Genomic DNA, 18,234 nt, shown 5'->3' with positions numbered 1-18,234 from the left:
TGCCCCCTATATACAAGAATATAACTACTATAATACTGCCCCCTATATAAAAGAATATAACTACTATAATACTGCTCCTATATACTAGAATATAACTACTATAATACTGCTAATATATACAAGAATATAACTACTATAATACTGCCCCCTATATACAAGAATATCGCTACTATAATACTGCTCCCTATATACAAGAATATAACTGCTATAATACTGCTCCTATATACTAGAATATAACTACTATAATACTGCTAATATATACAAGAATATAACTACTATAATACTGCCCCCTATATACAAGAATATCGCTACTATAATACTGCTCCCTATATACAAGAATATAACTACTATAATACTGCTCCCTATATACAAGAATATAACTACTATAATACTGCCTCTATATATAAGAATATAACTACTATATTACTGCCCCAATATACAAGAATATAACTACTATAATACTGCCCCCTATATATAAGAATATAACTACTATAATACTGCTCCTATATACAAGAATATAACTACTATAATACTGCTAATATATACAAGAATATAACTACTATAATACTGCCCCCTTTATACAAGAATATCGCTACTATAATACTGCTCCTATATACAAGAATATAACTACTATAATACTGCTCCCTATATACAAGAATATAACTACTATAATACTGCTCCTATATACAAGAATATAACTACTATAATACTGCCTCTATATACAAGAATATAACTACTATATTACTGCCCCCAATATATAAGAATATAACTACTATAATACTGCCCCCTATATATAAGAATATAACTACTATAATACTGCCCCTATATACAAGAATATAACTACTATAATACTGCTCCTATATACAAGAATATAACTACTATAATACTGCTAATATATACAAGAATATAACTACTATAATACTGCCCCCTTTATACAAGAATATCGCTACTATAATACTGCTCCCTATATACACGAATATAACTACTATAATACTGCTCCCTATATACAAGAATATAACTACTATAATACTGCTCCTATATACAAGAATATAACTACTATAATACTGCCCCCTATATACAAGAATATAACTACTATAATACTGCTCCCTATATACAAGAATATAACTACTATAATACTGCTCCTATATACAAGAATAATAACTACTATAATACTGCCCCCTATATACAAGAATATCGCTACTATAATACTGCTCCCTATATACAAGAATATAACTACTATAATACTGCTCCTATATACAAGAATATAACTACTATAATACTGCCTCTATATACAAGAATATAACTACTATAATACTGCCCTTATATACAAGAATATAACTGCTATAATACTGCTCCTATATACTAGAATATAACTACTATAATACTGCCCCCTATATACAAGAATATAACTACTATAATACTGCTCCTATATACAAGAATATAACTACTATAATACTGCTAATATATACAAGAATATAACTACTATAATACTGCCCCCTATATACAAGAATATCGACTACTATAATACTGCTCCCTATATACAAGAATATAACTACTATAATACTGCTCCCTATATATTTAAGAATATAACTACTATAATACTGCCCCTATATACAAGAATATAACTACTATAATACTGCCCCTATATACAAGAATATAACTACTATAATACTGCCTCTATATACAAGAATATAACTACTATATTACTGCCCCCAATATACAAGAATATAACTACTATAATACTGCCCCCTATATATAAGAATATAACTACTATAATACTGCTCCTATATACAAGAATATAACTACTATAATACTGCTAATATATACAAGAATATAACTACTATAATACTGCCCCCTTTATACAAGAATATCGCTACTATAATACTGCTCCCTATATACAAGAATATAACTACTATAATACTGCTCCCTATATACAAGAATATAACTACTATAATACTGCCTCTATATACAAGAATATAACTACTATATTACTGCCCCCAATATACAAGAATATAACTACTATAATACTGCTCCTATATACAAGAATATAACTACTATAATACTGCTAATATATACAAGAATATAACTACTATAATACTGCCCCCTTTATACAAGAATATCGCTACTATAATACTGCCCCCTTTATACAAGAATATAACTACTATAATACTGCTCCCTATATACAAGAATATAACTACTATAATACTGCTCCCTATATACAAGAATATAACTACTATAATACTGCCTCTATATACAAGAATATAACTACTATATTACTGCCCCCAATATACAAGAATATAACTACTATAATACTGCCCCTATATATAAGAATATAACTACTATAATACTGCCCCTATATACAAGAATATAACTACTATAATACTGCTCCTATATACAAGAATATAACTACTATAATACTGCTAATATATACAAGAATATAACTACTATAATACTGCCCCCTTTATACAAGAATATCGCTACTATAATACTGCTCCCTATATACAAGAATATAACTACTATATTACTGCTCCCTATATACAAGAATATAACTACTATAATACTGCTCCTATATACAAGAATATAACTACTATAATACTGCCCCCTATATACAAGAATATAAACTACTATAATACTGCTCCCTATATACAAGAATATAACTACTATAATACTGCTCCTATATACAAGAATATAACTACTATATACTGCCCCCTATATACAAGAATATCGCTACTATAATACTGCTCCCTATATACAAGAATATAACTACTATAATACTGCTCCTATATACAAGAATATAACTACTATAATACTGCCTCTATATACAAGAATATAACTACTATAATACTGCCCTTATATACAAGAATATAACTGCTATAATACTGCTCCTATATACTAGAATATAACTACTATAATACTGCCCCCTATATACAAGAATATAACTACTATAATACTGCTCCTATATACAAGAATATAACTACTATAATACTGCTAATATATACAAGAATATAACTACTATAATACTGCCCCCTATATACAAGAATATCGCTACTATAATACTGCTCCCTATATACAAGAATATAACTACTATAATACTGCTCCCTATATATTTAAGAATATAACTACTATAATACTGCCCCTATATACAAGAATATAACTACTATAATACTGCCCCTATATACAAGAATATAACTACTATAATACTGCCTCTATATACAAGAATATAACTACTATATTACTGCCCCCAATATACAAGAATATAACTACTAAAATACTGCCCCCTATATATAAGAATATAACTACTATAATACTGCTCCTATATACAAGAATATAACTACTATAATACTGCTAATATATACAAGAATATAACTACTATAATACTGCCCCCTTTATACAAGAATATCGCTACTATAATACTGCTCCCTATATACAAGAATATAACTACTATAATACTGCTCCCTATATACAAGAATATAACTACTATAATACTGCCTCTATATACAAGAATATAACTACTATATTACTGCCCCCAATATACAAGAATATAACTACTATAATACTGCTCCTATATACAAGAATATAACTACTATAATACTGCTAATATATACAAGAATATAACTACTATAATACTGCCCCCTTTATACAAGAATATCGCTACTATAATACTGCCCCCTTATACAAGAATATAACTACTATAATACTGCTCCCTATATACAAGAATATAACTACTATAATACTGCTCCCTATATACAAGAATATAACTACTATAATACTGCCTCTATATACAAGAATATAACTACTATATTACTGCCCCCAATATACAAGAATATAACTACTATAATACTGCCCCTATATATAAGAATATAACTACTATAATACTGCCCCTATATACAAGAATATAACTACTATAATACTGCTCCTATATACAAGAATATAACTACTATAATACTGCTAATATATACAAGAATATAACTACTATAATACTGCCCCCTTTATACAAGAATATCGCTACTATAATACTGCCCCCTATATACAAGAATATAACTACTATAATACTGCTCCTATATACAAGAATATAACTACTATAATACTGCCCCCTATATACAAGAATATAACTACTATAATACTGCTCCCTATATACAAGAATATAACTACTATAATACTGCTCCTATATACAAGAATATAACTACTATAATACTGCTCCCTATATACAAGAATATAACTACTATAATACTGCCCCCTATATACAAGAATATATCTACTATAATACTGCTCCTATATACAAGAATATAACTACTATAATACTGTCCCTATATACAAGAATATAACTACTACCGTATAATACTGCCCCTATATACAAGAATATAACTACTATAATACTGTCCCTATATACAAGAATATAACTACTATAATACTGCTCCCTATATACAGGAATATAACTACTATAATACTGCCCCTATATACAAGAATATAACTACTATAATACTGCCCCTATATACAAGAATATAACTACTATAATACTGTCCCTATATACAAGAATATAACTACTATAATACTGCTCCTATATACAAGAATATAACTACTATAATACTGTCCCTATATACAAGAATATAACTACTATAATACTGCTCCCTATATACAGGAATATAACTACTATAATACTGCCCCTATATACAAGAATATAACTACTATAATACTGCCCCTATATACAAGAATATAACTACTATAATACTGCTCCTATATACAAGAATATAACTACTATAATACTGTCCCTATATACAAGAATATAACTACTATAATACTGCTCCCTATATACAGGAATATAACTACTATAATACTGCCCCTATATACAAGAATATAACTACTATAATACTGCCCCTATATACAAGAATATAACTACTATAATACTGTCCCTATATACAAGAATATAACTACTATAATACTGCTCCCTATATACAGGAATATAACTACTATAATACTGCCCCTATATACAAGAATATAACTACTATAATACTGCCCCTATATACAAGAATATAACTACTATAATACTGTCCCTATATACAAGAATATAACTACTATAATACTGCTCCCTATATACAGGAATATAACTACTATAATACTGCTCCTATATACAAGAATATAACTACTATAATACTGCCCCTATATACAGGAATATAACTACTATAATACTGCCCCTATATACAAGAATATAACTACTATAATACTGCCTCCTATATACAAGAATATAACTACTATAATACTGCCCCCTATATACAAGAATATAACTACTATAATACTGCCCCTATATACAAGAATATAACTACTATAATACTGCTCCTATATACAAGAATATAACTACTATAATACTGCCCCCTATATACAAGAATATAACTACTATAATACTGCTCCTATATACAAGAATATAACTACTACAATACTACCCCTATATACAAGAATATAACTACTATAAAACTGTCCCTATATACAAGAATATAACTACTATAATACTGCCCCCTATATACAAGAATATAACTACTATAATACTGTCCCTATATACAAGAATATAACTACTATAATACTGCTCCTATATACAAGAATATAACTACTATAATACTGCCCCTATATACAAGAATATAACTACTATAATACTGCTCCTATATACAAGAATATAACTACTATAATACTGCCCCCTATATACAAGAATATAACTACTATAATACTGCTCCTATATACAAGAATATAACTACTACAATACTACCCCTATATACAAGAATATAACTACTATAAAACTGTCCCTATATACAAGAATATAACTACTATAATACTGCCCCCTATATACAAGAATATAACTACTATAATACTGCTTCTATATACAAGAATATAACTACTATAATACTGTCCCTATATACAAGAATATAACTACTATAATACTGCCCCCTATATACAAGAATATAACTACTATAATACTGCCTCTATATACAAGAATATAACTACTATAATACTGCCTCCTATATACAAGAATATAACTACTATAATACTGCCCCCTATATACAAGAATATAACTACTATATACTGCTCCTATATACAAGAATATAACTACTATAATACTGCCCCCTATATACAAGAATATAACGACTATAATACTGCCTCCTATATACAAGAATATAACTACTATAATACTGCCCCCTATATACAAGAATATAACTACTATAATACTGCCCCTATATACAAGAATATAACTACTATAATACTGCCCCTATATACAAGAATATAACTACTATAATACTGCCCCCAATATACAAGAATATAACTACTATAATACTGCTCCTATACACAAGAATATAACTACTATAATACTGCTCCTATATACAAGAATATAACTACTATAATACTGCCCCTATATACAAGAATATAACTACTATAATACTGCTCCTATATACAAGACTATAACTACTATAATACTGCTCCTATATACAAGAATATAACTACTATAATACTGCTCCTATATACAAGAATATAACTACTATAATACTGCCCCTATATACAAGAATATAACTACTATAATACTGCCCCCTATATACAAGAATATAACTACTATAATACTGCCCCTCTATACAAGAATATAACTACTATAATACTGCCCCTATATACAAGAATATAACTACTATAATACTACTGCCCCCTATATACAAGAATATAACTACTATAATACTGCCCCCTATATACAAGAATATAACTACTATAATACTGCCCCCTATATACAAGAATATAACTACTATAATACTGCCCCTCTATACAAGAATATAACTACTATAATACTGCCCCTATATACAAGAATATAACTACTATAATACTTCCCCCTATATACAAGAATATAACTACTATAATACTGCCCCCTATATAAAAGAATATAACTACTATAATACTGCCTCCTATATACAAGAATATAACTACTATAATACTGCCCCCTATATACAAGAATATAACTACTATAATATTGCCCCTATATACAAGAATATAACTACTATAATACTGCTCCCTATATACAAGAATATAACTACTATAATACTGCTCCTATATACAAGAATATAACTACTATAATACTGCTCCCTATATACAAGAATATAACTACTATAATACTGCCCCCTATATACAAGAATATAACTACTATAATACTGCCTCTATATACAAAAATATAACTACTATAATACTGCCCCCTATATACAAGAATATAACTACTATAATACTGCTCCTATATACAAGAATATAACTATTATAATACTCCCCTATATACAAGAATATAACTACTATAATACTGCCCCTATATACAAGAATATAACTACTATAATACTGCCCCCTATATACAAGAATATAACTACTATAATACTGCCCCCTATATACAAGAATATAACTACTATAATACTGCCTCTATATACAAAAATATAACTACTATAATACTGCCCCCTATATACAAGAATATAACTACTATAATACTGCTCCTATATACAAGAATATAACTATTATAATACTCCCCTATATACAAGAATATAACTACTATAATACTGCCCCCTCTATACAAGAATATAACTACTATAATACTGCCCCTATATACAAGAATATAACTACTATAATACTGCTCCTATATACAAGAATATAACTGCTATAATACTGCCTCTATATACAAGAATATAACTACTATAATACTGCGCTTGGTTGGACTCACCTGCCAGAGCATATCCTCCAGGTATGATGGGGTTAACTACGCCATCAGACGTAATACCATCTGGGAATAAATACGCTACTGTCTCGCCCACCAAACGTCCAATGGCGGCTCCTGTGAATAACGACAGCGTACAGGGATAATGAGAATTGTTTCCGGTTACTTTAAGTTTTCAGTGTAATAGCGCTCACCATATATAAAGACTGGCATGAAGTACCCGGCAGGTAAGGGCAGGGTGGTGGCGAGAATGAACATCCAGAACTGGAAAAAAGAGAAACAATAGAACAATTAAGACAGCGACGCCATATCAAGCAATGACATCACTTATTGATTAATATTCATGAGGTCTAATAGTATTGCAGTGATTTAGCCGTGCCCTTTACTTTGACAACTGTTTAGGTATGGAGAAAATCTGAACCCTAAATTGGCGCTGCTATAAGAGGCAATTATCCAGCAGAAAATTTTGTCAAATAATAATTCATTATATGCGACGCGTTTCAACACTGGACCAGCGTCCTCATCCGGCCGTAAAATGAAAGTGCAAGTAACATCTTATATACAATGAACACAGAGGAAAAAATGGCAAGAAATGGCCAGAGATCCCCCCCCCCCTGACGTCACATGGGGTCATCATGAAGGTCGGTCACGTAGCCAATCAAAATGCGTTAATAAAGGATTTTAAAACAAACTTTGGGACTGCTACGTCCTGTTATATGTCCATCAATATGTTACAGAGCAAAGACATAGCAAGTAGTGAAAATAAAAACACAAATTGTATATAATGGTCGGGGGACGGTAAGAATTGGGGCAGGCATGCGTTACTTAACTTCAAAAGATCAGGAACCCAAGTCCTATACTAGGGACTATCGAGAAGGTAAAGAAGAGAAGAAATCCAAATCTGTACTCCCAAATATACGTAGCAATACACTGAACAGTGCGGGAAATAAAACATAGGGGGCGCTCACGGAGCGTCCATGGAGTCATGGCAACCGGGGAACTACGACAAGAAATACTGTTTAAGGAAACGTCTAGTTACATGTGAACGATGTTTGTTTATTCGATTGTCGAGTGTTTGTGATTTTCTGCCTTTGTATGTAAATAAATGTATCGAAAAGGATAAACAAACACCGTTCTAATGTAAATAAATGTATCGAATAGGATAAAAAAAAGCCGTTCAGACGTAACAATAGGTTTCCAGCAGTTTCTCGTCGTTCGCCTAAACATCATTGCAAATTTGATAATACTTGTTCTGTCTTTGCTCTGTAACATAATGATGGACATATAACAGGACGTAGCAGTCCCAAAGTTTGTTTTAAAATCCTTTATTAACGTATTTTGTTTGGCTACGTGACCGACCTTTTACGTTTCCATCATGATGACCCCATGTGACGTCAGGGGGGGATCTCTGGCCATTTCGTTTTTTCCTCTGTGTTCATTGTATATAAGATGTTACTTGCGCTTTAATTTCATGGCCGGATGAAGCCGCTGGTCCAGCGTTGAAACGCGTCGCCTATAATTAATTTTTATTATACACAATTTTCTGCCGGATAATTGCCTCTTATAGCAGCGCCAATTTAGGGTCCCGTTTTTCTCCATACCTATATCCTTCAAGCATCTGTTGCTGGTTTGAACCTTGGCTGCAGCGGTCTAAGCGTTGACTGTCGTTTATGCCGATACCGGAGTTGTGCCTGGGACCGCACAACATTTATATGTGAGCGCAATCCTGTTCTCTTCTCGCTCCACGCCCCCCCCCCCCCCCCCGGGTGACCGGCACCCTGGAGCGCCGTGGACTGTTCTTTTCTTTTTCTAGGTTTCCCGCTTTTAGGCCTTATTGCAGGAAACTTCTACAGCAATTCCATTGAAAGTCAGAGAGTTTCCGCTGCGGAAAATTTTCCCCATTTCCTGCGTTAGTACGGCATGAAATGGTGCGTATTTTGCTGCATTTTTCTCAGTGTCGGGGGATGGTGACGTCTCCTCTGAAAAACGAAGCAATTCAGTCACTTTCCGCATCAAGAATTGACATGTACGAAAAATACGCACCGCAGGTCAATTTCTGGTCGGAATCTTTACGCAGCGTGTGGATGAGATTTGTTAAATGTCCCCCACTTTGCCGCTACTGTAATCTGCTGCGTTTTTTCCGTCCGAAATTCCGTCCGGAAAAAACGCGGCAATTCCGCAGCGTGGATGAGACCTTAAAGAGATATAAAACGGTACGTATTAGGAATAGGACACGATACATTGGTAAACGGGGTGCAGTCTTATCTCATATATGCCGCCATTTTCTAGTCACATGACTCCGGTGGGTGGGATACAATGTAACAATTATTCACCTTCATGACGATGAAGAACCCCAGCGTACCAAAGATGGAGATTTGCGGGTTGACCCATTCCATCCACAGATTATTGGGGTCCACTTCTATTGGACTCGGTGCTGACATATTCTGGGAAAGCGTCCACCATGTGCGATTATCGAAGAGAGACACGAGCAGCTCCTTCATGGTGAGCTACAAATGGAGACATTAACGGAAAAAGCGTAAAACAGCGAGAAATGTAGCAAAGCGGTTTGTCAGAATCTGGAGCGCCTACAGTCGGCAAAGGGTTAACGGTCTAATGTCCGGTGTTGCTGCAGTGGAGAAAAGAAGAGATATGTGCAGAAAGACGGAGATACCCCCAAGGCCCCTATAGATCATATCCCCCCACCCAAGGCCCCCCATAGCTCATAACCCCCCTATCCACCTATAGATCATAACCCCCATCTCTGAACCCCCATAAACCACTGCCCCTCTACTCAGGACCCCATAGCTCACAGCCCCTCGTTCATGAATAGAATGTTAAACTACAGTAAAGACTGACCCGTGATGCCAAGTATTGCCCAAGGAAATCAGGGAATGTTATAGATGCCACGAGGAGCGCCACCAATGCGGAGTACACGGGTTTACTGGAATGAGGTAAAATGGGAACAATTTAGCTCAAAACAAGTAGCTTTACTGTTATGTCTTATACTCCAGCCGCAACCAGAGCTGCAGTCACATCATGTCTTATACTCCAGTCACATCTAGAGCTGCAGCCACCATTCTTCTTTCCGGTTAGCCTCCTCTCACTGCTGCCTCCCTGCTAGCTGTGGGTTTGTATATAGCATGGTCCCCCGTGCTGCACTCTGGGAGTCGTAGTCTTTAGACAGGGCCAACTATAGCAGTCTGATGTAGAGAAAAGGCTTCATCTCCCGCAATACAATACAGCAGAATATTTTGATTTCTAATATACAATAAATAAATGCTTATGTTGTGACAGTTATGAAAGCGCTAATTAATTCCAAGCCGCAGACAGCAGAATTGTGAATGCAGCTCTGGATGTGAATGGAGGATGAGACAGGATATATAGAATTTATTCGATACAAGAAAATCACTGAACACAATGTAAAGCCGGCCATACATCTCCGATCCATGACATATGTACATGCTCCCGACCTCCCCATACGCACGCTCGGTCTGCGTGTCCTCCATGGGGCCGACTAATCTCCCCGGAGAACAAAGGATCGGGCTTGTTGTAATTTAGAGTGTAAAAAAGAAATAAACATTGCGAACGCCAAGACCACCTAAGGCTGGGTTCACACGTGGCGGAATTTCACTTGAATTCCGCTGCGGACACTCCGCAGCCTTAATCCGCAGCGGAGCCGTTTCTGCATTGACTTCCACTTCTATTTAGAAGTGTTCGTTTAGACGATGCGTAACATTCCGCTGCGGAGCATAGGCTGCGGAGCGGAATTTGGTGTCCGCAGCATGCTCTGTCTGTTGCGGAGCAGTGGCGGACTCATGGCGGAATTTCTCCATTGACTTCAATGGAGATTCTAAATTCCGCAATGAAGTCCGCAGATCTTATGTGTGCTGCGGAGCGTATTGGTTTTACTACCATGACATTTCTTCATTCTGGCTGGACCTATGTATTTCTAGGTCTACAGCCAGACTGAGGAAGTCAATGGGGCTCCCGTAATGACGGGAGCGTTGCTAGGAGACGTCTGTAAATAGTCACTGTCCACTGTGCTGAAAGAGTTAAGCGATCGGCAGTAACTGTTTCTGCACCCGGGACAGTGACTACCGATCCCAATATACAGCAACCTGTAAAAAAATAGAAGTTCATACTTACCGAGAACTCCCTGCTTCGGTCTCCAGTCCGGCCTCCCAGGATGACGTTTCAGTCTAAGTGACGGCTGCAGCCAATCACAGGCCAATCACAGGCTGCAGCGGTCACATGGACTGCCGCGTCATCCAGGGAGGTTGGGCTGGATGCCGAAAGAGGGACGCGTCACCAAGACAACGGCCGGTAAGTATGAAATTCTTTTACTTTCACTAGGGAAAGTGCTGTCCCTTCTCTCTATCCTGCACTGATAGAGAGAAGAGAAGCACTTTTCCTGCAGTCCGCAGCGGCCAGTCCGCATCAATTTACTGCACATTTTGGGCAGATCCGCTGCCGTAATCCGCAACCCGGATTAGGTGCGGCATTGATGCGGACAGTTGCGGAGGAAATGCGCCACGTGTGGTCATGCCCTAATACACTAATATACATATATAAATAGGCATTACTGCAGAATCTACTTACAATAGGGATTTTCTTAGCGCACATTTTGATCAAATTGTGTGAGCCCACCTGCCATGACAAGGAAACCTCTACGAGGTGGGTCCCTAATCTAAAAATACACCTCTGTTCCGGGTCTAAGCCTGCAGAATATTCCTGTCATTTCCTGTCTAGACGCAGCACCGGAGACACATCGGCCTCGCACTTACTCATTGGCCATTAACTTGGTGGTGTAAGGATTCCTTCTGACGTAACCCAGGAGCCAGCGCTGGCAGAACAAGTAGGCGCAGCTCACCGTCCCACAGATCACCCTATGACAAAAGCAGAGATCAGCGCCCCCTACTGGGGGGTCAGTAATGACATTATAAAGAGATCATAAAAAGTAGTCACCCCCTCGACAGCCTGCACTGGGTGGATGGGGCCACAGTCTAGAGCTTATTAATAATTGACTAAACGGTCTTCTATATGACACATAAGTATGGGAAAAATTCTCCGATCCATCCCCCGACTGGTAATATACAGCAACCGCCCGGTGTAGTATGGAGTATATATATCCCCCGACTGGTAATATACAGTAACCCCCCGGTGTAGTATGGAGTGTATATATATATATCCCCCGACTGGTAATATACAGTAACCCCCCGGTGTAGTATGGAGTATATATATATATATATATCCCCCGACTGGTAATATACAGCAACCGCCCGGTGTAGTATGGAGTATATATATATATCCCCTGACTGGTAATATACAGCAACCGCCCGGTGTAGTATGGAGTATATATATCCCCTGACTGGTAATATACAGTAACCTCCCGGTGTAGTATGGAGTATATATATATATCCCCTGACTGGTAATATACAGTAACCCCCCGGTGTAGTATGGAGTATATATATATATCCCCCGACTGGTAATATACAGCAACCACCCGGTGTAGTATGGAGTATATATATATATCCCCTGACTGGTAATATACAGCAACCACCCGGTGTAGTATGGAGTATATATATATATATCCCCTGACTGGTAATATACAGCAACCACCCGGTGTAGTATGGAGTATATATATATATCCCCTGACTGGTAATATACAGCAACCACCCGGTGTAGTATGGAGTATATATATATATCCCCTGACTGGTAATATACAGCAACCACCCGGTGTAGTATGGAGTATATATATATATCCCCCGACTGGTAATATACAGCAACCGCCCGGTGTAGTATGGAGTATATATATATATCCCCTGACTGGTAATATACAGCAACCGCCCGGTGTAGTATGGAGTATATATATATATCCCCTGACTGGTAATATACAGCAACCACCCGGTGTAGTATGGAGTATATATATATATCCCCTGACTGGTAATATACAGCAACCACCCGGTGTAGTATGGAGTATATATATATATATCCCCCGACTGGTAATATACAGCAACCACCCGGTGTAGTATGGAGTATATATATATATCCCCTGACTGGTAATATACAGCAACCACCCGGTGTAGTATGGAGTATATATATATATCCCCTGACTGGTAATATACAGCAACCACCCGGTGTAGTATGGAGTATATATATATATCCCCCGACTGGTAATATACAGTAACCTCCCGGTGTAGTATGGAGTATATATATATATCCCCCGACTGGTAATATACAGTAACCTCCCGATGTAGTATGGAGTATATATATATATCCCCTGACCGGTACTTTCAGTAATACTAAGATCTTCTCATTAGCAGTCAGGTGGATTTAGGCCTCGTTCACACGTTCAGGATTTCACGTCAATAGGAAACGGTCTGCACAGACGAAAATGTTCACATCCGCACCGATAGGCGATATGACACGAGGAAAAGACGGTGGATTTCCACACGCGGATGAGCCGCTCATCAAACTAAAAATCCGCAGCAGAAATCAGAAATTCGAGATTTCACAGGGAAATCGGAGCGGTGTGAACAGAGCCTTATACTACAATATCAGGCCGAGGATCCTCCGCATGTAACTAGTCACGAGACTCCACCAATAGTCCCATCATTCCCAGGAACGGAGGAAGGGGGTGAAGAGTTTTGTGTTCTGAGAACTGTTGGGGAACACGGAGTTCTGTCATGTAACAGCCACGAAGCGTCAGCGAGCGCTCAGCCTCACCCCAGGATCATGAAGAAGAAGGTCTCAGGGAGGTCAAAGGGGAAAGTGATCTTAAAGTTCGTTTTGAAGACGGCGGAGATCGTATCTACAAGGAGAAAACCAGTCACGTGTGATAATGTTCTGAACACTCTACTCACACTACACTCTACTCGCAGCCTCCACTCACACTACACTCTACTCGCAGCCTCCACTCACACTACACTCTACTCGCAGCCTCCACTCACACTACACTCTACTCGCAGCCTCCACTCACACTACACTCTACTCGCAGCCTCCACTCACACTCTACTCGCAGCCTCCACTAATCTTCCACTCACCCTACACTCACAGCCTCCACCCACCCTACACTCTACTCACAGCCTCTACTCACCCTCCGCTCGCAGCCTCCACTCACCCTCCGCTCACCCTACACACGAAGCCTCCACCCATCCTCCGCTCGCAGCCTCTACTCATCCTACACTCACCCTACACTTACAGCCTCCACTCGCAGCCTCTACTAATCCTACCCTCACAGACCCACTCACCCTACGCTTGCAGCCTACACTCAGCCTCCACTCGCAGCCTCCACTCGCAGCCTCCACTCGCAGCCTCCACTCGCAGCCTCCACTCGCAGCCTCCACTCGCAGCCTCCACTCGCCCTACAATCTGTCAACCTTCCCATTATGAAGCTTTGACCCCCACACTGATCTGCTCATATAGGAGTAGAAGCTCTGTCTTGGTCTTACCCTGCTCGCTGTTGAACACGGCCAAGAGACGGAACATGAAGGCTCCACAAGTGGCAGCAAAAATCCACGCCAATAATTGCGCACGGCAAAATGTGATGACATCACCTCCACGCTGAAGAGCACGCCTGCGGAGACCACACATTATACTCATCACGATTATTACAACTATACAGAGAAAAGGAGGAGACTCGTACCGCTTATCGGAGCGCCAAACACAGTGGAGACGCCAACCGCCGCCGCCGCCACCAGCATCTCGTGCTCTTTGCTCTTGTTCTGTGGAGAGAATTAGTTATAACTGCTCTAAACCTTTATAATTTACGGGGGGGGGGGGGGTCTGTGCACCGGCTCGACATTGTCCTCCAGGGGCTCCCTATAGTGCCCCCTATTTTTGCCTTACAAGAGCGGCACTGTCACCTGAAATCTCTTACGAGCAGACACATGGCGATGGATACAGACCTCGTAGAGTCCGGTGACGGAGGACCTCATCCGCCCCAGGTACGCTGCGATCATGCTGGACAAATGGACGAAGGGGCCCTGGAACGACAAGAAGTGACCGCACACAATACTGAGAGTCGCAGGCGGCGGAGGTGGAACTACAAGGACCAACAGACTGAGAATGATGGGACATGTAGTTCTGCAATTACGGATTATAAATAACACCCGTCATACAATCAATCACAAGCTGCATATATATATATATACACACACTGACCGGCCCCTTTATCACAGACCCCCATCTAGCAGCGCGTCGGACCCCCTCCACCCTTCAGTGTGGCCGCAGTTGGTTGTGACAGATTCCAGCAGGTGATGTCATCGTTCTGCAGGAATATTGGCGCTTACGGACGGGACCACATCGGGTAAACCGCCGCCGTGACGAACGTGGCCGGCCGCAGCACTTGGGTAAGTCGACTGTTCAGACGTCAATCCACAGGTATCAGAGAACACGGGGTGCGCCAAGAAACCCCCCCCCCCCCATTACTGCCCCTCCACCAGCCTGGACTGTTCACACCTGACAGGTTCTTCCGTTCATGCTGCCCGCGCCAAATTCTGACTGTCCCATCAGCGCGGTGCCGCAGAAATCTGGATCATATGACCAGGCCATGTTCTTCCACAGTCCGTGATCTCATCTTTGCCTCTTTTCCCCCTGGGGTCTCGTTTTTCTGTTTCCCCATGTCAGTAACGGAACCGGTTGCCTGCGGTTATCGTCCATCCGTGATGAGGAACGAGGAGTTCAGCGTTCGGACACGTTAGTTGGAGCGTCAGCGTTGTATTCTGCTGCGGTTCCCTGTACGTCAGATTCTTCACCTTCATGACGTTTTTGGCGTCCACAGTACCCCCTCTCACTGGGTGGTTTTTCCTCGCTCGCACCGCTCTCCGCGCACCGCTCTCCCCGCGCACCGCTCTCCGCGCACTCTACGCACCGCTCTCCGCGCACTCTACGCACCGCTCTCCGCGCACTCTACGCACCGCTCTCAACATCGTTCTCCGTACCCTCTATGCACCGTTACACGAGAAGGCCCCACATGGGTGGCAGTTTATGAAGTATCGGCCCCCACTAGTGCAGCAGCGATGACCATGACAGCGTCATAGGCGTCTGTAAGGGGCGATACAGTCCAACATGTAACCATGAACCAGCACTTACCACTTTACCCAAGAACATGGCGCTGCCCGCAGACAGGGTACAGGTCAGACCCACCACCTTGGCCCCAAAGTTCTTGATGGTTAAATATTCCTCCAGGATGACACCGGTGAGGATCGTCTTCAGTTCTGGGATTCCTGAGCCTGTGGATAAAGAAAGACATGGAGCAGGCACGGAATATTCAGCAGAGCCGACACACGGGGGAGGGGCTGTGGGGGGGGGGGGTCGGCCGGGGTCTTCAGAGGACGACACATATGGAGCCAGATCTCAACCCACCTGAATGGAGGAGCAACAGTGTAGTTTTCCATATATAGAAAATTAAAAGGAAAACTCCAACCATATATGACTCCTCCCCACCCCCCATAGTGTGTATAAGCGCCTCCCCCACAATGTTAAGTCTTTCTGCCCCTCCCCCACCCAGTCACGGTCTAGTGGTTTCTACATTGTAGCAGACTTGACTCTTATTGCCACAATAATAAATAGTTGTCAGACCCCTCCCACTTATTTCATGGTCATGTGATAAATAAGCTCACCCAGGAGCAGAAAGATGTATAAAATGACTGTGGGAAGTGATGCATCATGGGAGATAACTGGAACACATAATAAGGGACAGATACAGTTTTCAGGCCTGCGATCGGCGGTCTCATATTACGGGGGCAGCGTCTGACATTATGTGAGGGCCGGAGAGTTCCTCTAAGGCAAGTGACCCAACGTCCCATCCTCTGGCTGCAGGAGATCAGTCAAAGGGCCGGACGAGGATCCATCAATGTCCTCCAGTCACCTCAGGACTTGCCCTGACTGAGGGGTAATGGACGAGCACTGGGATCTTACCCCCGGAGTGAGGGGTGATGCTCTGAGCAAATCCGGTGGAGAAGGCGACCAGGGCGATGGGATAGACAATCCAGGAGAGGTATCGGAGCAGCGAGTGGTCACCCAGTTCCTGCTGGAGCCACCGATGAGCTGAGGAGAAGAAACGTAAAAGGAAAACGGCACAGAAATCTCCACAGAAAATAGGGGAAACGCGTGAGGCGAAGGACAGGTGTACCCCACCCCCGTCACCAGAAAATATTTACCATTCAACATTTTGGAGACGGTGAAGTCCATCGCGAAGCTGATCAGAGCCATAATGACCCCCAGAGCAAAGAGGAAATACCAGTCATCACCGACGCGGAACAGGATTCTCTTCAGTCCCAGGAGGAACGCTGCAAAGACGTTAATAGGAACAGGTCAGCGTCTTATATATAGGGGAACTCTACCCATACTTGTCACTACTCCGCACAGACCTGAACTGATAAGGACATATTCAGCTCAACTACACTCACACACTGACCCCCCAAATTCAGGGTCACTGTACCTTTAAGATGCTACTATTACAGCATAACAGCACACTGCCCCCTTGTGGTCATCAAACAACCGTCCGTCCTCACCTT

The 18,234-nt window shown here is 39.8% G+C and overlaps 1 protein-coding gene across 1 annotated transcript in view; it reads right to left on the bottom strand.

Annotated features, from left to right (window-relative positions):
* Positions 1-7,720: 7,720 nt before the first annotated feature.
* The window catches only part of CLCNKA (chloride voltage-gated channel Ka), a gene marked incomplete at its 3' end in the record, with an annotated part of 10,655 nt that continues 141 nt past the window's right edge, over positions 7,721-18,234 (bottom strand). Inside the window, 14 exon segments of the mRNA XM_075849466.1 lie at positions 7,721-7,831; positions 7,909-7,978; positions 10,048-10,221; positions 10,571-10,655; positions 12,499-12,600; positions 14,441-14,525; positions 15,166-15,228; positions 15,231-15,290; positions 15,360-15,438; positions 15,622-15,699; positions 16,808-16,947; positions 17,636-17,764; positions 17,878-18,006; positions 18,232-18,234. The exon segment at positions 18,232-18,234 is cut by the window's right edge and continues 141 nt beyond it. Of these exon segments, the coding sequence (XP_075705581.1) occupies positions 7,721-7,831; positions 7,909-7,978; positions 10,048-10,221; positions 10,571-10,655; positions 12,499-12,600; positions 14,441-14,525; positions 15,166-15,228; positions 15,231-15,290; positions 15,360-15,438; positions 15,622-15,699; positions 16,808-16,947; positions 17,636-17,764; positions 17,878-18,006; positions 18,232-18,234 (1,308 nt within the window).

The sequence above is a fragment of the Rhinoderma darwinii genome, unplaced genomic scaffold (genome assembly GCF_050947455.1).
Source record: "Rhinoderma darwinii isolate aRhiDar2 unplaced genomic scaffold, aRhiDar2.hap1 Scaffold_856, whole genome shotgun sequence".
NCBI classification, from domain to species: Eukaryota; Metazoa; Chordata; class Amphibia; order Anura; family Rhinodermatidae; genus Rhinoderma; species Rhinoderma darwinii.
This window is presented reverse-complemented; position numbering and strand designations above follow the sequence as displayed.